Source organism: Sorex fumeus, unplaced genomic scaffold (genome assembly GCF_029834395.1).
Source record: "Sorex fumeus unplaced genomic scaffold, SorFum_2.1 ptg000037l, whole genome shotgun sequence".
Lineage (NCBI taxonomy): Eukaryota > Metazoa > Chordata > Mammalia > Eulipotyphla > Soricidae > Sorex > Sorex fumeus.
This window is the reverse complement of record NW_026606094.1, coordinates 28,580,752-28,604,353: the sequence shown is the minus strand read 5'-3', so window position 1 is coordinate 28,604,353 and position 23,602 is coordinate 28,580,752. Positions and strand designations below refer to the sequence as shown.

At 38.1% G+C, this 23,602-nt stretch overlaps 2 protein-coding genes across 2 annotated transcripts in view; one reads left to right on the top strand and one right to left on the bottom strand.

Moving 5' to 3' along the window:
* LRRC17 (leucine rich repeat containing 17) overlaps window positions 1–5,808 on the top strand; it is a 40,281-nt gene extending 34,473 nt beyond the window's left edge. The window contains exon 4 of the mRNA XM_056118586.1: window positions 5,318–5,808. Coding sequence (XP_055974561.1) covers window positions 5,318–5,715 — 398 coding nt within the window. The 3' untranslated portion in view covers window positions 5,716–5,808. The remainder of the gene's footprint in view (window positions 1–5,317) is intronic.
* FBXL13 (F-box and leucine rich repeat protein 13) overlaps window positions 1–23,602 on the bottom strand; it is a 219,903-nt gene that overhangs the window by 141,893 nt on the left and 54,408 nt on the right. The window contains exons 8-9 of the mRNA XM_056118511.1: window positions 22,688–22,783; window positions 20,195–20,327 (exon numbers count right to left, since the gene is read on the bottom strand). Of these exons, the coding sequence (XP_055974486.1) occupies window positions 20,195–20,327; window positions 22,688–22,783 (229 nt within the window). The remainder of the gene's footprint in view (window positions 1–20,194; window positions 20,328–22,687; window positions 22,784–23,602) is intronic.

Here is a 23,602-nt window from a genome sequence, read left to right as displayed (position 1 = left end):
CTTGATCATTGTATAACTGAAACCCAAGCACAAAAATTTTTAAGTCTATAACTGTACCTCATGGTGTTTCACTAATAAAAAAAATAAAAAATAATAAAAATAAAACCTCTTTCTGTAGAGGTAAAAACAAACATTGGAAGTTAACACAATGGATTTGGAAATAACTGAGACTACTGATCATATTTATATTTATAACAAATATAATATATATGACTTCATAGTGCTACTTCCATTTGAAAAGTCCTATTTATAAAAATTATTAGTAATACTAGTAATAATACAATGTTAGTATCACAAATATTTTGAGGACAACTGCTTCTTCTGCTTTTCTTAATGGTAATTTAATACCATGAATAGAGCAAAGGACTTTAGTATTGTAGAAGTAAAAGTTGAGAATGGATGTTTGGAGCCATAAAGACATATTTTAGTATTTCCTAACATCTTTTAGCTGTATTAAATCATAGCTTTTAAAAATGTTTAAAGAGACTAGCAGTATGGCAGTGTGGTATAGTTTCATAGCATAGCCTATGCAAATTTGGGAATGTCTTTAAACATTTGGTCAAAGTAATTTTCACTTTATTGTATATAAGAATACTAGAAAAATACCCTTTCGCAAATGAAACTATCATCATTTTAGTGTTCCTGTTAGTCACTGGTAGCCAGTACCACAAAGCTGAGCCACAGGCTATAGAATCTGGGGTCAGAAACTGTCTTTGTACTTCATGAGAAGCAAACATCTACAAGCACATCGAGTATAAGGCAAGTGTTTTATTTTCTTCTGAAGTTATAATCCAAAACCTTCATTATCAACTCAAGGAAATATATCCATGCAAATATATCCATGCAAACCAGTTTTAGAGCTGTCTCTAAAAATAGACCTAAATACTAGTTATTATATGACCTAATATAATTAATTACATAATAGTTATTAAACTAGTTGGGCTGGAGCAATAGCACAGCGGTAGGGCGTTCGCCTTACAAGCGGCCAACATGACCAACCCGAGTTCGATTCCTCCGCCCCTCTCGGAGAGCCCGGCAAGCTACAGAGAGTATTCGATATGCCAAACACAGTAACAACAAAGTCTCCAATGGAGACGTTACTGGGCCCGCTCGAGCAAATCGACGATCAACGGGAGGGCCTTTAAAACTAGTTATCAAAGTAATGAATAATAAAGCAGAAATGTTAAAGTATACTAGAATTGCAGTGCATAAATTAAAAATAGACAAAAGTGAAAAAAAGACAATGTAGACACCAATAATAGCATAAAGTGAGTTTTATTTCTTTCTAGTGATATTTCCCGTCATGACTTAAATTCCCATAACTGCTGATTCTTTTTCTATCCTTGGGTTCTCCTGAAGGACTTTTAGCCTTGTTTATCCTTTAATTTACTTTGCTAACACAGAACATGAGCCTGTTGTTACCGTGTTTGGCATATCGAATACGCCACAGGTAGCTTGCCAGGTTTTGCCATGTGGGCGAGATACTCTCGGTAGCTTGCCGGGCTCTCTGAGAGGGGCAGAGGAATCAAACCCCTGTTGGCCGGGTTGGCCGCATGCAAGGCAAACACCCTACCCGCTGTATTATTGTTCCAGCCTCTCTTTTTAAATTTTTTAATTGAATCACAGTAACATACACAGTTACAGGTTTCTCAAACCACAGAGACTGGCACACAATCTACTATTTTTCTTAATACGGCTTCTGGAAGCAGAAAGACTTTTAGCTCTTAAATAGGTCAAAATAACCTAACAGTGTTTTAAAACAAAGGCTTTCTATCAACATCTTTGAGAGGAAATTCTGCCAAAGTACATACTTATGACATACTGTTCAATAAACAAATGCAGTTAAGAACTGCCAGTATTTAAGAGGTGCGAAGAACGATCTCATCAGATGTCAGACATTAACGTAGAAAAGGGGAAACAGTTTTGTTTCAGAGGCTTTGTTTCATTTAAGAACTAATGATACCTACAGTGCAGAAAAATAGCACAGCAGGTAGGGCACTTGTCTTGTAATCAGGCAACCCCAGATCCAACTCCCAGCATCCCATATGGTCGGTCCCCTGAGTCCATCAAGAGTGATTCCTGAGGACAGAGCCAGGAGTAAATGCCACCCACTGCTGGGTGTGGCACAAAAACATAAATGCCAAGCTTTTGGGGGACTGGAGAGATACTACACTGGGTAAGGCAATTGCCTTGCATGCGGCTGACCTGGTTCATATGGTCCCCTCCAAGTGGTGCCAAGAGTATCTATGAGCATAGACCTAGGAGTCATGAGGCCTGAGCACAAGGTGTAGTTCAAATAAAATACAATAAAATCAGAGGCTGTTTACACATGCTTTCAGTCTAAAGGATTGACTTTGGTAAATTGTGAGATTACTGGCTCCCAGGGTGCTAGAAAATAGGAGAGAAATACGGCATATTCAGAATTATCTTTACGAGGTCTGACCTTTTCCTTCTCCTCCCCAACCACCAACTCCCAATCTGTCTCCACCACAAACTTTTACTTTGCACCAATAGAGAAATAATTCTTTTCAGAAAGAAGCATAGATTTTGTCTGAGAATAAATAATGGGAAAACTTTAATGGTACTGGTATGAGAACATACTTTCCAAATTCAAAATAAGAATTCCTACGCTCTGACAAGAGTATTTTACCTTTTGTTTGTTTTGTTCGGTTTGGGGCCCACATCCAGCAATGCTCAGGGTTTACCCCTAACTCGGCAATCAGTTACCACCACATATGGGTTCAGCGGCCCATATGTGGTGTCAGAAATCGAACTCAGATCAGCATGCAAGGTAAGTGCCCTGCCCACTGTATTATCTCTCCAACCCCTGACAAAATCATTTTAAAATTATAAAGAGAAAATGTTTGAAATAAAAACATTTATTTTGAAAAAAAGTATTGGAAGTCGGATTCACCTATTTTGCTAAGGTATCTGGAATATCCTAGAACACCACATTGTCTGAAATAAAGATAATGTAGATTTAAATTATTTTATTCTTGGAGTGGAAAAAGTACTTTTTGTTGTCTCTTTTTTTGTGTTATGTGTTTGATAATTATTTTTAAAATATTCATCTTTCAGAAAATTAAATACATATGGTTTCAAAGCTGATAACTAACAGAGCTCGCCAAAACACATCCAGATGTTTTCTAACTCTTGATAAAAATATTTTGCTTTTGGACTCTACTAGAATATGATTCCCTTCTCCTAAATTGAGTAAAGCATCTTTTCTAGGCACCGTCAGAGTTTACTGATATTACAAGTAACTATGAAACCATCACCATATTTTTGCACATTACTTAATAACTTTTGCACGTTACTTAAAAACTTGGATTATTTTGCTCATTCATGACTTTTGGATTTTTTTAATTACTATAGTTTGAGTCATGTATTCATGACTTTTTGTATGGTATCTTTGTGTGAGTTTTTTTTTTTTTAAAAAAAAGACATGAGCCACATAAACATTTTTTAGAAGCTGACTTTTAATTGATTATTTTTTTAAAAAAATATTCTATTCATTTTAATCACAGGAAAAGCTTTCTTTGAGTAAAAACATATTTCAGAATTTTGCACTTATACATGTGTCTTATTAGGGAAATATATAATTAAGACCAAACCTCCCAACACAAAAACCCTCTCCATGGGAGATAATACAGTGGTGAGGATGAATGCCTAGCATTTGCTGACCCAAGTTCAATTTGCAGGACCTCTTGGGCCCTGAGCATAATCAGTGCAGCCCTGGCAATCCCCAGCACCATAGGAATGCCCCGGTTTCCCAGCACAGTGGGTCTTGTGTTGATCCTACAGCCCAGTTGATCAAGAACCTCTATCACCCTCCCAGACATACTGAGTACTTCTGAGATTCCCCAACTTCCCAAAGGAAGAAACCATTTCTATTACTGAACATGAGGCACCTCACAAGCAATCTGCTAAGAGACTACAAATACAGGAAGAAATCTGTCTTTTATGTAGCCAAATAAATACAAACAACTCAACCTATATCTGTGATTTGAAGAATAATGAAAGCAAATCCTTAAGAAAAAGAACTGGAGTGTTCCCTTTGTCATACACAGCGCACTTTAGCTTTAAGTGATGGGGAGGTAATCTGTGTTAGCTAATCTGTTGGCTGTGGAGGAAAATAAACCTCTCCTGCCATTGTGCTGACAATGGATAGTTTTGCAATTTAGAGCAAGGCTTCTACAGTTCCCAGAAACTGGGAGAAAGGGTGCTCTCTTTTATGTTTAGGTTTCAATGAGATGGGATCTGGGGAAAGAGCTCAAAGAGTTGGAGTGTAGCCCACGTGTTCAGGGTCCTAGGTTAAATCCTCGGTCCCACATGGCCTCTGGAACCTCAATGATCATAGCCCTGGTGGTCCCCCCGAGCACCACTGGAGAGGCCCAAAACAAACAAGCAAAGGAAAAACTTTCAAAGACATGTCTCCAAGGTATTTGAGAAAGACTTTCTCGCTGAGAAAAGGCCTCAGCAGTTTTCTAAGCAGCTTTTCTCAATTACAGGCTGTATGACTCCCAGTTTGTCCCAGGATCTTCTAAGGGGGGCACTAGTGAAGATAGCATAAATAAGGGGCCCTGACATGAGACTAGGAGGTCATTAGAAAGGATGAGGATCAGAAGGAGGAAATTAGGTTGAAAAGGCACCACTGTTAAATAAAGTTTGAGAAGCATTGGTGTAAAGGATGGGTATACATGGCTAGAGAAATAGTCCCGGGATTAAAGCACTTGCCTTGCAGCCTGATCCTCAGCACTGCCTATGGTCCCCCATCACCACCGGGGTCACTCCTGAACACTACCGGGGGTGCCCCTCCACCCCAAAAGAATGGGTATGATTCAAAGACAGAATAAAGTACTTAAAACTTTTCCAAAAGAAAGACTGGGAAAAAGAACATAGTGGGGGTTGAGAAGGGTAATAACTTTTGTTATTAAAAAAATAGCACAGAGGTAGGGCGTTTGCCTTACAAGCGGCCAACATGGCCGACCCGAGTTCGATTCCTCCGCCCCTCTTGGAGAGCCCGGCAAGCTACCGAGAGTATTCGATATGCCAGACACAGTAACAACAAAGTCTCCAATGGAGACGTTACTGGGCCCGCTCGAGCAAATCGACGATCAACGGGAGGGCCTTTACCTTTTTACCTTATTAAAAAAATAACTTTTAATTTAAAAGCAATAACTTGTATTATAGTGGCTGTTGTTATTTTTAATAGGGAGAACTCAGGTTCTTAAAATCTATGTGTCCTCATAATATATAATACACTTTGAATTGAACTCAAGTACTCATTGGTTTAATCAATACATTCTGTTTCTAGCTGCTTTTTCAGGACTCACTCATTTAGAAGAATTAGATTTATCAAACAACAGTCTACAAAACTTTGACTATGGCGTACTAGAAGACTTGTATTTTGTGAAACTCTTGTGGCTCCGAGATAATCCTTGGAGATGTGACTACAACATCCACTACCTCTACTATTGGTTAAAGCATCACTACAATGTCCACTATAATGGCCTGGAATGCAAAATGCCTGAAGAATATAAAGGGTGGTTTGTAGGAAAGTATGTACGCAGTTACTATGAAGAATGCCCTAAAGACAAACTGCCAGCATATCCTGAAACATTTGACCAAGAAACAGAGGACGATGAATGGGAGAAGACACACAGAGACCACACAGCAAAGAAGCAGAGTGTCCGAATCACTATAGTCGGATAACTTAGACATTGCTCTAGTTGCCACTAGTTTTGTACTTGTTATCCTGGTATCAGAAACTTATGTTTACATTTGAGTTGCCTATTTATACAGGGGTGTCCAGCTAAAGGAGAGTTCCTCAGATGATCCTTTTTTTTTTTTTTTTTTAGTTTTAGTAAAAGTTATAGTAATCAAGGGAATTCTCTCATCCTGCCTGCCTGGTGTTTAGAAACCATTCCACACCCGTAAGCTGTAGGACCTGGGGCTTAATGATGGCATTAGAATTCTTAATGTCCTGTATAAATGTTTTTACTGCTCTTTGGAAATAATTAAAAACCTCATCGTTCATTTTTATGTGCTTCTGAACGACCGCCTGTACCTACCTAAAGATGATTAAAATGGAAAGACACAAACGCTTGTTAATAATAAAATGTTATTCTCTCCCCTCAAGCCGTCCCTGCTTTTTTCTTATTTGGTAAATTTGTTAATGCATTGGGTTATTTTTTGACTTCCAAATCCTGTGAATTTCAAAAGGAGGCCCCAGGAAACCCAAGTTCTCTTGTCTTCACAATTCCTTGCCAAAAAACTGTCAACCTCGACCCCCCTCCCAGGGTGGGATGGGGCTCAGCAGGTGCACACTAGCTCTTGCCTGTGTGAGAGGCCATAGGTTCAATTCTGGGCTCCACAGAAAGAAAACAAAACATCAGAACTGTCACAAGCCTAAGAAGAGAGTTCACCACTGATATTGGAAAGAGAACGGGAGTCTGAGAGGAAGCTGTGGACCAGGGGAGTGATGAGCAAGAGTGAGCAGGCAGTCCAGCTGGATTCAGGCACACCTAAGTCCTTCCTGCACATGGGTCTTACAGATGCCCTGGCCACAGCTGCCTCAGCTGAATGTCCAGAACCAGACCCCAGAGGGGAATAATGTACCAGAAGAGCTCAGCTTTGCTTTCCAGGTACAGCAGTGAGGACGATAACTTGAAAGAATACTCACTTATTCCTGAGCACTCAGACTGTGGGAGTTGAGGAGATGAGAGGTTGAGGCTGTGGGGACATGTAGATTCTAGGGGGGAAATTAGCTTAAATGTTGGCGGGAATATCAACTGGTCCATATTTTTTGGGGAAAAAGTGTGGATATTCCTCAAAAACACTAGCTTTCATATGTCACAGCAATACCACTTCTGTGACATATGAAAGCTAGTGTTTCATATGTTTCATAATCTAACCGGGGTGCAAAAACCACAGCAGAAATGCCATCTGCACTTCTATGTCTATTGCAGCACTATTCACAGTAGCCAGAATCTGGAAACAACCCAAGTGCCTGAGAACAGATGACTGGATAAAGAAACTAAGGCACATCTACACAATGAATTATTATGCAGTTGTTAGGGAAAATGAAGTCATGAAATTTGCTTATAAATGGATGGACATGGAGAGTATCATGCTGAGTGAAGAGTCAGAAAGAGAGGACAGAAGTAGAAAAATTTCACTCACTTGTGGGATCTAAAAAACATAGTATGAGACTAATACCCATGGACAGTAGAAACAAGAGCCAGGAGGATTGGTCTCTGGTTGGAAACCTGCCTCAATTGCTAGGGAAGAAGGCAGTTGGGATAGAGAAGGGAAAATTACGGCAATAATAGTTGGAAATGATCACTATGGATAAGAACTGCATGCTGAAAGTAGGTAAAGGAACAAACATGATAACCTCCCAGTACCTGTATTGCAAATCATAATGCCCAAAATGAAAGAGAGAGAGAAAGAAGGGAAGTGCCTGTCATAAAGACACTTCCATTCCTTTCTCTTTATAGTTTCTGGGACAGCTTCAGACACATGTGAATGCACAGTCTACACACCCGACCGTGACTATGGTGCCTGCCAGAGGGAGCACAATTTAGTTGCCAGGCTCACTCATACAGAGATCCACATTCTGTGGTAGTGTGGGGCTCCCAAATAACAGTGACACCAGGATCACACTCAGTGCATACAGGCCATGTTAGGGATCAAACATGAGGACTCAGGCCTACAAGAGAGACACTCAACTACTGAGTAATCCTTGGGACCCTATAGTTTATACTTCTTCCAGGAGGTATAGATGATTAATGATGGCATAAACAATTAAGTACTTTTTCTGCCAATTTCTTAATAGCTAAATAATTTGCTTTTGAACCTCTGTTCAGTAGATCACATTAAAGAGATTTTTTAAAATAAGTATATTTTTATGGTAATCAAAAATATAATCCCATTATCTACATATCTGAACATATATTTTTAAACATCAATTGAATATTTGAGTAAGACAAGGTGGTGATTGTGTTTTTGTTTTGTGTTTTGTTTTCCTGCTGATCTTAAGATACTCCGATTTTTCTGAAATAAGTAACATTTACTGCAAGCTGAGGTCTCCTGAGTCCTCAGCCTGAGTCATATTTGACCCAATGCCTGGTTTTTTTTGGAAAGTACTGAACATTAAGCACTTGATTTTTTTGTTTTCTAATCATTTTCTCCTCTAGGAATGCTTCCCAAGTTGGATGATATTAGCACATGCCCAACCAGGGCATAGTAGAATGATCCAAGGGGGCAGTGGTTGCCTCTAGCATGATTGGATGCATTCTGTTTTCCACTTACAGAAGGTAAATTTCCAGGGAAGCACATTTTTGTTTCTCTGAAAAGGGGTCTATAGGTCAAATAATTATGGGACTCCTCTCTGCCTTAGCTCAATTAACATCTGTTTCTCACAAATCTGGTAAATCTAAACAAGTCTCCTGCTTTGGCCAATAGAAGCCCAATCGGTACTGAGGATCTACTTATGTAAGAGTGTTTGTGAGTGGGAAGTGGATGCAGTACATGACTAACAACACAGGATCGAGGCTGGAAGGATACCATAAATGTGTAAAAAGGTGTTTTCAATATGGTCAATTCCAGAAATAAACACATAACTCCGCAAGATATTCCCAAATCAAAATTGCCTCTCAACTTGTTTCTTGCTGATCACTGAATGGGTTGGGGAAAAGCGCCAGTAAGGAAGGGCTTCCTGCACTCAACATATTCTGCTTAGGCCCATCAACACAATGACTACACTTCAACAACCTTGTATCCACCCCTGCCAAAGGTTTGCCAGAGTACAAGCAGCTTGATCAGGAGCCAGAGAGGCCATTCGTGGGTGGCGACTCAGGGTCTCGCTGGGGTGGGGAGGAAAGGGACGTCTCCACCCCATCACAGGATAGGGGTGGAGTCGGCCCTTTCCTGGTCAAGCTACTTAACGACCATAATCCAAGAGACTCTGGAACAAATCTCGGAACCCAGCAGATTTTTGCAGAAATCCCTCCAGATTTAATTGTTAAAATTTTGGAATTCCAAAATCGCATGCCTACTACTGTAGCTGCACAACATCATATGTTATTCATAATCGTCAATAGAAAATAAATTGTCTACTGTTGCCTTTTCGGCAGATCTGAGTGTTGGGGTAAAATCCCAAATAATAATGGTGGGTCTGGTGTCGAAATATTGAATGTAATCAGAATAGGGAGAGAGTAATGTGGAGATCCCATAGGTAGGGGGAGGGTGTGAGATAGGGGGTATACTGGGGTTTTTGGTGGTGGAAAATGGGCACTGGTGAAGGGATGGGTGTTTCATTGTATGACTGAGACTTAAACCTGAAAGCTTTGTAACTGCTTTCATGGTGATTCAATAAATAAAATTATAAAAAAAATGGAAAAAAAGTAAGGTGGAGTTCATGCCCAATTCAATCAACCTAATCAGTGGCTGAATAAAAAGCAATACTCCTACATAAAAAAAAAAAAAGACAACTTTGTTTATGTTTGGGGTCCACACCTGCTAGTGCACAGGGGCTATTATTGGCCCCGTGCAGGTGGTCGCTCTTGGTGATGCTCTGGAGACCATGTGGTACAAAAGACCAAATCCAGATCATAGGGGTGCAGGGCACTGAAACCAGCCTTCCTGCGTGTAGAATATGTGCCCAGTCCATTAAGCTACCTCTCCAGCTCCATAAGACTACATTTTAAAGTTTACTTTCTTCTTAAGTTTGTATAGCCATAAAAATTACAAGTACAATCAATTGGTTCATTCCACCAAACATTCCCAAAGATCAGCCAATATTTTCTTCATCTGAACATCAGAAATTAAAACTGCCAAAAATGTGTGTATTCTAGATAGACCTATAGAACAACTGACCTCAGATAGGGGGAAAAACAGAGAAGTTGAAACATTTCTGAGACTACTCTTTTTAATCTCTGACATACTTAAGTAGCTGAAACCAAAATTTATTTTATTAAATAAGCTTTGACATATCAAAAATATCACAAAGATGAGATGCGCATTATATTTACTTCAAAAAATCAAACTATTCAATACAGAAAAGATAGTTATCTTAATAAATATTCTAGGAAATTTAATATCCACACATTAAAGAATGAAACTAGACTTCAATTTACACAACTTACAAAAATTAACTCAAAATACAAGGTTAAAACACAAAATATTTTCTAGAAGAAAATATAGGTGGTAAACTCTTGGACATGAGCCTTAGCAATGATTTTTTAGAGAAGCACCCAAAAGTCATGTACAAAATAAAATATAAAGATTGAGACTACATCAAATACAAAGTTCTTGCACAGAAAAAGAAAAAATAAAAGACAATCTATAGAATAAAAATTTGAAAATCACATAAATAATTAGTTAATATTTAAAGCATATGAGGAAAACTATTACAACTCAATAGCAAAGTATTTTTTTAGAAAACCAATCATCCATTTAAAAATTAGTCAAAAGGAAACTAAAAAATGACAATAAATGAAGGAGGAAAAGAGTTCATAGGAAGAGTACTGCCAACATATTATTAGTTCCAGAAACAGGAGGGTTGGGGAGTAGGAATTGGATGAAGGTGGGGAAAAGGTACAGACCTCCAACTATAAGACAAATATGTAGTAGGAATATACAACATGGTTTCTATAATATTGATAGATGTTTTATAGGAAAGCTGTTAAAAGAACATATTCCTTAGAGTTCTTCTCTCAAGGAAAAAATATTTTCCTTTTTTATCTTTGTATGTACATAAGATAATGGATGTAAACTTATTGTGGCTGTTGTGTCATGTCCCTGTTGATGCAAATCAAATCATTATGCTATAAACCTGAATCTTGTATGGTATTATACATAATATGTATGTATTATATATCTCAGAAAAACTGGAAAAATATCTAAGAACTCTTATATCTGTAAATACCTACACTAAAAAATAAAACTGTACTCAAACCAATAGCTTAAACTTTTACCTTAAGAAAGTAGAAGAAGAGTAGATGAAGAGTAAATGTAATTAAAAGCAAACAAAACTATAATGACTGTAGTGGAAATAAAGTTGAAAATAGGAAAACCTAGAATCAATGAAAGTAATACTTGAAGTTTGAAAACCTATGCTTACAGCAGCATTATTCAAAATAATCAAAACATAGAAGTAGCAACCAGAGAGCTAGGATAGGGGTTAAAGTGTTTGCCTTGCAATGGCTGGCCCTGGTTCTCCACTTGGCACGACATGATCCCTGAGCATTGCCAGGAGCAACCTCTGAGCATAAAGCCTGAGTAGTGTCTAGGAGAAGGACGAAGTGGAGGAGAAGGAGGGATGGGTAGGAGGAAGAGGAGAAGGAGAAGAGAAGGAAGAGGGGGACGAGGAGGAAGAGGAGGAGGAGGAGGAGGGGAAGAAGAAGAAGAAGAAGAAGAAGAAGAAGAAGAAGAAGAAGAAGAAGAAGAAGAAGAAGAAGAAGAAGAAGAAGAAGAAGAAGAAGAAAAAGAAGAGAAGGAGGAGGAGGAGGAGGAGGAGGAGGAGGAGGAGAAAGAGGAGGAGAGCAACCAAAGTGTCCACTTTAAGATGAAGAGATAAATAAAATGTGGTCTATCATTTTGTGACATCAATATAAAAATACAGTACCAATGAAATATCCTCCACTCTTTAAAATGAAAGAAATTCTGATACGTGCTATCATATGACTAAATATCAAAATCATTATGCTAAGGGAAATAAGCCAGTCACAAAGGAGCAAATAACTACATGAGTCCATTATAGATGAACGCCGGAGCATTCAAATTCATATAGAGAGAAAGAATGTTGGCTACCAGGGGAAGGATGGGGAGGAAAAATAGGGAAAATGGGAAATGTTTGGTGTTCAGAGTTCAGTTTAGCAAGAAGGAAAAGCTTGGGACACAAAAGCAGCAGTTTGCAAAGAGATATGCACACCTAAGTTCACTGGTGCGATTTATAGTAAACAAAATGTGGAAATAATCCAAGTGCCCAATGACAGATGAAGAGATAAAGAAATTACAGCCTATATAAATAGTTCTATGTGACTCAGCTCTAAGTAAAGATTAAAGCTTGCCATTTTGCTACAAGGCACTGGAGGTTGTCATGCAAAGTGAAATAAGGCAGAAAGACAAAAGCAAACACCGAATGATCTCACTCATAAGTGATACATAAAGAAATAAGGAAAGGGAACTGACAAATTCCAATGATTGTACTCAGAATCTTACTACAGAGTGGAGTCGGGAGTGAGCTAAAAAGGTCCAGTGGACTGTGGAGGAGGGCTGTTGGCACTCTGGTGGCACAAGTTGATGTGGTACCATTGTATCCCTAAAACATAAACACTCACACTCTTGTAACCCAATATTACCCTATAAAAATAAATTTTAAAATAACATGCTGGACAGAAATCCTGGCACACAGTAACTGCTAAAAATAAAAATATTGGAGATGGATGGTGAAAATTACATCAGAGTAATAAGAAAGTTCTTTATTCTTAAATTTATATGGAACAATAAATCCCCCTAATAGCTAAAGCAATCCTCAGGAAAAAAAGAAGATGGGAGGCATCTCTTTCCCCAATTTCAAATTGCTCTATAAAATGTTAGTAATTAAAATAATAAGTAAATAAAGGCCCTCCCGTTGATCATCGATTTGCTCGAGCGGGCCCAGTAACATCTCCATTGGAGACTTTGTTGTTACTGTGTTTGGCATATTGAATACGTCACGGGGAGCTTGCCAAATCTGCCATGGAGGCGAGATACTCTCGGTAGCTTGCCGGGCTCTCCGAGACGGGCGGAGGAATCGAACTCGGGTCGGCCATGTTGGCTGCGTGCAAGGCAAACGCCCTATAAAACAACGTGACACTGGAATAAGGAAATACACTCAGATCAATCAACGGAATAGAACAAAAACCCAGAGACAAACCCAGAGATAGTGCAAAGATCAGTTAATCTTCAATAAAGGAGCGAAAATATATGAGCTAGAATAAGGAAACTCTCTTCAACAAGATCTTTAATCCATTTTAATTTGACTTTTGTGTGTGGTGTTAGAAAGAGGTCTGAGTTAAGTTTTTTTTAATGTAGCTTATCAAAAACCTTGATGTAAGACCTAAATTCACAAATTACACAAAGAAAAATATAAGCAGAACTCTCTATGATATTGAAGCTAGTGGAATCTTTAAGAGTGAAACACCATTGACTAAGTAAGCAGAAGCAAAGATTTTTAAAATGGGACATTAAACTAAGAAGCCTCAGTACCTCAAAGCAAAAGAAGAACAGAATACAAAGACAGACACAGACTGAGAGAAATAATTTCCCCACCACTCATCTGGCAAAAAAATTAATACCCAAGATATATAAAGCATTGGTGGAACTGTACAGGAAAAAAATCTAACCCCACCAAAAATTGGGGAAAAGAGATGAACAAGCACTTCCTCAAAGAAAAAAATACAAATGGCAAAAAAAAATGTATGAAAAGATGGCCTATATCACTAATCACCAGAGAAATGCAAATCGAAACAACAATAAGACCTCACCTCACAGCTCAGACGCTGTCATTTATCTAAAAGAGCAACAACAGCTAGTGTTGGTGAGGATGTGGGGGAAAAGGGACCCTCATTTGCTGCTAGTGGGAATGGTCCAAGATTTTTGGAAGACAAAAATGAACATTCCTCAAAAACCTAGGAATTGAGTTTCCATGTGACCCAGCAATTCCACTCCTGGAAATATGCTCCAGGAACCCAAAAGCACAATGCAGAAGAGACATCGTCACTCCTGATCATTGCAGCACTGTATACAACAGCCGAAAAGGGAAGTAACCCAAATGCCCACAAACAGATGACTGAATAAAGAAACTATAGTATATATACAATGGAATACTATTTAGTCACAAGAAAAAATAAAATCATCAATTTTATGCAACGTGGATGGGTCTGGAGAGGATCTTGTTCAGTGAAATCAGTCAGAGGGAGACGAACAGATCCAGAATGATAAACTTTGCAATTTATATGTGGGGTATAAAGAAACCTCGTAGGGAAATATCAAATGCCCAAAGATAATATAAATGAAGAGCAGGAGAACTGGTCTTTAGTAGAAATCTTAGTACTGGTGTTGGGGTTGAAGGGACAAGTTAGGGAAGAGAATATGAGGACAATGAAGGAGAGGGGAAGTGCCTTCCACAGAAGCAGACTGGGGACAGGAGGGAAACTGGGGATATTGGTGGAGGGTAGTGGACATTGGTGAAGGGAATGGAGTTGGAACAATTTATGCTTGAAATGGAATTATAAGTACCTTTGTAACTTTGCAATTCACAGTGATTCAATTTTTAAAAAGAAAAATTGTACCACAGAACTGTACACTTTAAGTGGTAAAAGGAAATTTTTTTTCTTATATGTAATTACTGGGGCTGGAACACAGCGGGGAAGGTGTTTGCCTTGCTCACGGCCAACCTGGGTTCGATTCCTCTGTCCCTCTCGGAGAGCCCGGCAAGCTACCGAGAGTATCCTGCCCACACGGCAGAGCCTGGCAAGCTCCCCATGGCATATTCGATATCCCAAAAACAATAACAACAAGTCTCACAATGGAGATGTTATTGGTGCCCGCTTGAGCAAATTGATGAACAACAAGAGGACAGTGCTACAGTGCTAAATGTAATTACTACAACAAGAAAAGAACTAAAATGTTGGTTATTTGAATAATCAGCAAAATTGACAAATCTTTAACCTTACTGACCAAGAAAAGCAAGAGGGAATACTAAAGTATTGAAATCAGAAATGAAATGGGCAGAGAGATAGTACAGTGTACTTCTCTTGCATGTGACCAACTCAGGTTCAATTACCAGCACTCATATGATTTCCCAAACACTATCAGGAGTGATACCTGAGCACAAAGCCAGGAGTAAGCCCTAACTAAGAACAGCCAGGTGTAACCCCCAAACAAACAAAGAAACTAAATTAATAAAATTAGAAACATAAGTACACACATTGCTACTTGCTTTACAGAAATCTCAAGTCCACTCTCCCTCCCACCACCTCCTCAGCTCTGCTGGATATAGGCCTATTAAAAAATTGAAAGGATTTTAAAAGAACACTGAGTAATTATACACTAGCAAATGAGTTTACTATAGGAATTTACAAACTCCTTGAAACATACTGCCAAACATGACTCAAGAAACTAAAGAAAATCTGAGTATATATAACAGGTATATATATTAAATCAACAATCAGAATGCATGATAACCTTTCAGTATCTATATTGCAAGCCATAATGACCAAAAGGGGGAGAGAGGGGGAGAGAAAGAGAAAGAAGAAAAATGCCTGCCATAGAAGAGCAGGAGAGAAACTGGTGGTGGGAAATGTACACTGGCGAAAGGATGAATGTTGGAACATTACATAAAATCCAACCATGAAAACTTTGCAATTGTGTATCTCACAGTAATTCAATTTAAAATAAATTAACAATAAATTAATTAATTAATCAGCAATTTTTAAATGTTCCACTATTCTGAGTATTTATCCAAAGAAATTAATACACTAATTTGTAAAGATAAATAAACCCCTATTTTTGATGCTGTGTTATTTATAAAAGCCAAGACATGGAAATAACCTGTCTGTACATTTATAGATAGATGAATGAATAAAAATGTTGTACTATATTTAATTATACCAATATATTATATATGCAATGAACACAATATGTAATAATATTATTATTCAGTCATAGAAAGAAACAAAATCTTTCCATTTATAACAACATGGATGAACCTAGAGGTTTTTGTCTGATGTACACAAGTAACATATGATTTTACTTATATGTGGAATCTAAAATTTTTTTAAAGCAAAAACTTTCAGTTATAAAAAAGTCATGGGATGGTGGAGAGAGCACAGTGATTAAGGTGTTTACCTAGTACACATATGACCCCAGTTTGAACCTCAAAGCCACATAAGGTCCCCTGAGCACTTCAAAAGTTATCTCTGAGCAAAGAGCCAAAACGAAGCCCTGAGCACCACTAAGTGTGGCCTAAATTCACCCCCTACCAAATAATTAATAATATGTGGGAATGTAATATATATAGCTAGTGACTATAGTCATAATACTGTTTTATATATATATGTGTGTATATATATATGAGTTGCTAAGTGTAAACCGAAGATGTTCTATCACAGGAAAAATATTTGTAAGTGGTGACATGCTATCTAAACAAATATTATTTCACAGTATATACTACATCAAACATTATGTTGTAGCTATGATACTAATACATGTCAATTATACCTCAAAATTGTCACCATAAAAGACCAAACGGCTGCACACTGTGCTACTGAAAATGACAAAGGGCCCAAGATGACTCAGGGGGAAAGTGTATGGCTTATAGTCAGAAGGCGTAGTTTTGATCCCAGCACCACAAAGAGAGATGGAGGCAAGGAGAAATAAAATACACAAAAGAAGGGGTTGGAGAGATAGTACAGTAGGTAGGGAGTTTGCCTTGCATTCAGTCAACCCAGGTTCAATTCCCAGCATCTCATATGGTCCCCTAAACACCCCAGGAGTAATTCTTGAGTGCAGAGCCAGGAATAACCCCTGAGTATTCCTGGATTTGCACTCCCCAATAAAAAAAAAAAAATTTAAATGACTAGAAGTAAAACCGTCATGTTTCCAAGTGATATGATAGGTTTATCAGAAAACCCAGGAGTGTGGGGGGGGGGGGGAGGGGAGCAGAACGATAATACAGCAGGTATGGCATCTGCCTTATTGGTGGCCAACCCAGATTCAATACCCAGCACCCCATCAATTAGGATGCAATCCCATTAGGATAGTGTTTAGCTCAATACCAATTTAAAAATTCACCTACAGGGCTGGAAGATAGTGCACTGGTTAGAGCACATGCCTACATAATCAGATATATCAGACAAAACTATTTCTTCAGAACCAGCAATAACTAACTAAAGGTCTTTCATTTTATTTTCATTTTAAAATAAAATTTTAGATAAAATTGATACTTTGACTCTCTCCCCCATTCTCTTGAATCCTCTACATCACTTAGGGTAACCATGTGCTTGTTTTTGAAGTTTTTCACTCCCAAGCATGTTCTTTGTAGTTTGCTATATGTGTCCTTATGTTTATAACACTGGAATATTTCAAAATACAAAGTGTACATTTTATTTGCCCTTTGGAAAATTGTATACAGATTGTATGCAATTATATACAAATTACTCTGCAACTTGCTTTCACCCATTAATTATTGATGATGGTAATAATCAATATCATTCATGTTGATAGCTATATGTGTTTGATGTTCTTATTAAGTATCTGAATTATCATTGATAAGAATTTTTTGAAATCTAATTTTCCTCTCATTTCTAGAAATGCATAAAGTAGAAAATACAACTCTAAGAATATATGGATTTAATGCATTTAACTGAATGTGCTCTCCCAAAATTCATAGGTTGAAATCATAATACCCAATGTGCCCATATGTTTTTACAATGAATAGAAAATTTGGTTTAATTACATATTATGCACTAAAACTGCTGTAGAGGAAGGAACAGTTGAAGCAAGAGCAGATGCCATTAAGTAGCTTTACAGAAAAAAAGCCATAAAATCTTAGGATTGAAATGGGTCCTAGACTTGAATACCTTTTTCAGTAATAGAGTAAACCTTCATTATGAACCAAAATTTGGGTACTTTTAAGATTCTGAAGGAAAGACTTAAGTTCTGTCTTTAAGAAGCACACAGTCTTGAGGCAGGAGGGATACTACAAAGGATAAGGCATTTGCCTTGTAAGCTGCCAAGCCTCATTGGATCCCTAGCACTGTCCTCCCACTGTTCATCAATTTGCTAGAGCGAGCACCAGTAACATCTCCATTGTGAGACTTGTTGTTACTGTTTTTTGCATATCGAATACGTCACGGGTAGCTTGCCAGACTTTGCTGTGCAGGTGGGATACTCTTGATAGCTTGCCGGGCTCTCTGAGAGGGATGAAGGAATTGTGCCTGGGTCGGCCATGTGCAAGGCAAACACTATGCTATCACTCCAGCTGGGCCCAATACAGTACCTCTCAAAAAAAAAAAATCTCATAGTTGTAAATCTGTCTATCAGTTAGGATGCAATCCCACTAGGATAGCATTTAGCTAGAACCAATTTAAAATTCACCTACAGGGCTGGAAGATAGTGCAGTGGTTAGAGCGCAAACCTGGTCTGAGCCTGACCCAGCTTTAATTCCCAGTGTCACATGCCCCCTAAGTACTACCTTGATTTCCAGTGTCACATGCCCCTAAGTAACACCAGGTACAGCCCTAGAGGGCCCTGAGCACTATCAGGATGACAAGTATCTCTGGCACAGCATTCTCCAGCCCTTGAATGAACAACAGGCCTACAATCAACCACCTGTGTGGACTCCTAGACCTCCTGAACTCAATATGCTGGAGGGGCTGAGACAGGTATTATTGGCTCAGGAGGTGGAGCCCTCATGAACTAGAGAGAACTATCCTGACTCGTGAGAGTACAATGAAAAGTCTGCATTCCACAGCACAGACGTGTCCTCACTATACCCCTGCACAGGGTGACCCTGATTTCAAATTTTCAGCCTCCAAAAATGAGAGAAACAAGCACCTGTGGCTTCTAAGACACCAGGCCTATGGACACTTATCAAGCAAAATCAACTAAGAGAGTGGGGCTGGAGTGATAGCACAGCAGATAGAGCATTTGCCTTGCACGTGGCCAAACTGGTTCAATTCCCAGCATCCCATATGGTCCCCTGAACATCATCAGGAGTAATTCCTGGGTGCAGAGCCAGGAGTAATCCCTGTGTATTGCCAGGTGTGACCCAAAAAGCAACAAATAAATAAATAAATAAAAATTAGGACTTAATTTTTAAAAAATCAGAGAGCTAAAGATACATATCACAATGAAAGTATAAAGCAGCTTAGAAAAATGAAGACATGTTCTCCATATCCATTGTTAGAAACAAAATCAAAGTAAGTATAGCCATAGTGTGAGGGTGACTTCAAATATTTAAAAAATAATTTAGTAGATGAATAGTACTGGCATGGAAAGATTATTAGAACATAAAAGAAAATATGAACTTACTGGCATGGAAAGATGATAAGAACATAAAATACAAACTTCCCTTTCATGTTTGAAAATTCGATTGTGGGGCCAGAGAGATAGTACAAGAGCTAAAGCACTTGCCTCAGTGCCACTGATCCTCGTTGGATCCCTCGTGGCCCCTGAAGCACCACCAGGAGTGATTCCCACCACAGAGCCAGTCATAAGCCCTAAGCACAGCAGGTTTGTCTTAATATTCCCCTGGAAAATAATGATTTGGGGTTTTTGTTTTAAACTTAGGGGTTCCCAAGCACTGCTCAGAATGTCTGGGAGCCTCTCCTGCAATTTGTGTTCAACTGGATTAGTAGTTCCAAGTGAGGTCTTGGGGGCAGTGCTGAGTGAGCCCTGTGGTCCCAAGGACTCCCTGGGCCAGTCTAGCAGTTCTTGGGGACCACCAGGTCCATACCCAGTAGTGCTCATGGATCTCTAGGACTGCACCCTATGGTACTTAAGGACCTCCAGGACTCTACTTGGCAATGAGTTGGAACCATATGTGGTGTTGGGGATCAAAGAGGGGTGGCCGCATGCAAGGCAAATGCCTTAGCCCCTGTGTTAAATTTCCAGTGCTAGGTGGTATATTTTAATCACATATTTGTACAAGTATTTTAGAAAAACAGAAGACATAGCATTGAATGCCTCTTGAGTAGGTAAATGATTTGAAAGAAAGAGATTTTGGCTTTACTGTCTGTTGTTACAATTTTTAAAATGAGATTATATTAATTTCTCTTTCAGCAGATAAACCGATGATACATAGACAAATATTAGACTAAATAATAAAGAGGTTAATATGAATGGATAAATGTCAGCAATGTAGTTTAGCAGTAGGCACTTGCCGTGGCATGTGTGGGGCCCTGGATTCAAATCCCTGTACCGCCAAAAAAAATTAAAATAAATTTTTAAAATGGAATGGATGAAATAACTAGTTATTTAAACTAGTTAAATAACTAGATAAATCATATAGGCTATGATTAAATGGTTCTAATGGCAATCTTAGTGTCTAAGACTATAATGAAAGTTTCCATTTAACTTATACTTTATGTTTACTGTGTAAAAAAAATGCAAAAAAGCAAGATGTGGTGAGTACACTTACTGACAAATTTCAATGTTTTCAATCGAAAATGACACCCACGAAAATTTAAACGCAGCACATTTAGCCGCCATCTTTGCAAAGTAGACACTATACATTTTTCTGTGACCTTAGTTTTTACTGCAGAAAAATCAATCTGAAAAGGATAAATAAACAATATTTAGAACAGAGAAAGACCCTTTACATATAAAATTTTGACTATTTTTAAAACACTAAAGACTAAACTTTCATCACATCATTTAGTTATTTGCGGTTGTTTCAAGATTTAATTACAAAAAGATTCTAAATGTCTAGTGAAGTCCAATAGCTGGGAGGACAGGGCCTCACATTCACCTCCTTCCTTGTCTTGGAGAAGTATGTATGTCTCCTAGCATCCCAGGGAAACCCCAAGTCTGTCCCCACCCACCACCTTTTCACTGTCAATGACTCCATAAAAGTTCATTATTAATGCTTATGTATCCTTTTTTTCCCTGTGAACACAGCTAAGGGCTATAAAATCGTAACTTAGGATATGTAGTGTTAATAGCTTATGTATCTCTTAAAATTTAGAGATGGTGGTTCTAGAAAAAAGAAAGGATGACAGAAGTGTTCCTAGCTGATTGCATGCAAAATTTTTTTAAAAAAACATGGTGGCTTAGAGGAGCTATCAATAGCCAGGGCCAATTGATAAATAGTAGCACTGACCTAATAGCATTAATATTTTTTCAGCTAAAAGGTAAACTTCATGAACATCATAGTCCTTGATGTATCTGAACAAAGCTATTCTTTGTGCTAAAATGGTTTGTTGTTGTTGTTTTTAAAAAATTTTTCACATTGGGCATATTCAGAGGCAAAAATAATTGAAAATGAAGGATAGCACAGGGTTTTAGAAAGAGAAACTGCCTATCCTGGTTTTACTCTTCTCTGCCATGTTCTCATGTTTTCTCCATCTTTACCCAGTGAGGGATCTGAAAAACCCAGTGCTGGCTTTTCTGCCAGGCTTCTGCAGGGTTTGTCCTGATCTTAATATTGTACATATTCTTTCTCTTCCAACCCATTTGGATTCACTTTTTTTTCCTTCTGTGCGGGCTTTCCAAAAGAAAAAAAGCAACATCCCAAATATTCCACATTAGCAAGACATTTATTCATTTAAACCATGGTTCTCAAATGTGGTCCTGAGACCAGCAGCACCAGCAGCAGCCAGAAATACTTGTTGGAAATTCTAATTTTTGAGCCCTGCACAAGACCTACTAAATCAGAAACTCTAGGGGTGGCAATCAGAAATCTGCTTTAAGGATCGTTAAGGATCTTGATGCATGCCAAAATTTGAGAATTGGTTCCTTAAACTAAAAATAAACTTATGACAGGAATACTAAATTTGTCAGGATGAGTTATGGAAGTCAGAAGCACTTTTCTTCTTGGCATTGTTACATAGAATGAGAATAGAATAGTGCAGCCACGACTGGGCTGGATGGTGCTCTAATGGGAATAAAAAGGTGAGAGTTGATTTCTAGAACAAGACTGGCCTCTCCTACTTGGTCATTTGTTTTTAATGTCTGCAGAATTACCCCAATCACCTAGCATAGCTCAATCAGAGCATTTGGCAGTAATAGTTCTCTAAGAAGTGCTGAGATGAGCTGTTAACTGGATTTAGGCAACACATTTGTGATTTGATACATAAATAATGACTGTTGTTGAGATGGAAGTTTCAACCCATAAATAGCAAAGAGAAGTTGTTGAGCATAATGGATTGGTTGTTTTTTGTTTTTTTTTTTTTGCGGGAGGGGGGTGGTATGTGTTTTTTGACACTTTGCCCTAAAGTCACTTTGGAATGAGAAACACAGTGGTCTAGGGCATGACAACAGCACAAGGGGCTACAGCTCAGTGGCAGAGTACATGCTTTGTTTGTATGAGACCCTGGGTTTGATCCCTAATACCTGAAGAAAAAAAAAAAACTAAATAAAATCCAATAGTACAGTAGTGAGATAGTAACCTCCAGATCCTACTATGAAAATGCCTGAGCATTTGTGTCTCCAGGACACAAGCACACTAAACCCATCAAGCAAGCTTTAGTCTTCACCTAAGCTGGGTTTCCCTGTTTACCCCATATTTTGTGCTGCTTTGTTATGTCTTCCTCCCAATAATAATAGCTATTATTTATTGAATGCTTTTTCATACATGCCAGGTTCTATACAAGCACTGTACTTGGATTTCTCCCATAATTCTCTGAGTTAGGCATTCATAAGCATGATTAACATATTAATAGAGTTTTGTTTCAATCCAAAAATAATCAATTTATTTCTACTTCAACTTGGAAAATACTAATAGTATGTCTAAAATAACATAATTGTCTTTTTAACTTCTCCTTCAAACTTGTGTCTGAACAAAAAGAAAACACAACACACCGGCTGATGGCCACATAAAGAGAAGATAGTTTCCATTATAACTGGCTTGGGAGTTGTCCATTCTCCTTTAAGAATTAGAACAAAAATATAGTTTTAGATCGTGTCTACTTACACTGTGCCACAATGAATTCATCTGTGTCATTGTCAGCCAGGAGCGACTAACTTGACCACATACTGTCACATCTCTTATGGTGAGGTAGAAAAAAATCTAAACTCAAAGAGAAGAAATATGTGATTATGAAAATGTGAATTTTAATATCAGTAGATCAAAGGTTTGTGTATTAACAATGATAAAGTATTCCATATATTGAAGTTTAAGTGCTGAAATTTTATCTGAAGGTTGGAATTTTATTTGAAGTTCAAGATTTTAGCTGCTGTTGCTTTTTGATATAATATGATCTTTTAAATTAGTAATTGACAAAAGATGGGAGGAAGATAGCAGATTTCTTTTTTTAAAAAAAAGTGGCATTCTGATTTTTGAAAACTTCAAGGTCACAGAGGAATGAACTTTAAGAAATGAATAAATAAGAATTTTGGCTCTTAAAATATACAAAAATAAATTAGAATTTGATCTTCCATTTGACCCAGAAATACCACTCCTGGGAATATATCCCAGAGAGGCAAAAAAGTATAGTCGAAGTGACATCTGCACTTGTTTGTTCATTGCAGCACTCTTTACAATAGCCAGAATCTGGAAAAAACCTGAGTGCCCAAGAACAGATGACTGGTTAAAGAAACTCTGGTACATTTATACAATGGAGTACTATGTAGCTGTTAGAAAAGATGAAGTCGTGAAATTTACATACAAGTGGTACTACATGGAAAGTATCATGTTAAGCAAAATGAGTCAGAAAGAACGGGATAGATACAGAAAGATTGCATTCATCTGGGGAACATAAAGTAACAAAATCAGAGACAAACACTCAGGAGTGGCCAAGATTAGTACCAGAAATTTTGCTCCATGACTTGGAGGCCAGCCACATGTGCTAGGGGAAAAGGAAGCTCAGATAGAGAAGAGAGCACCAAA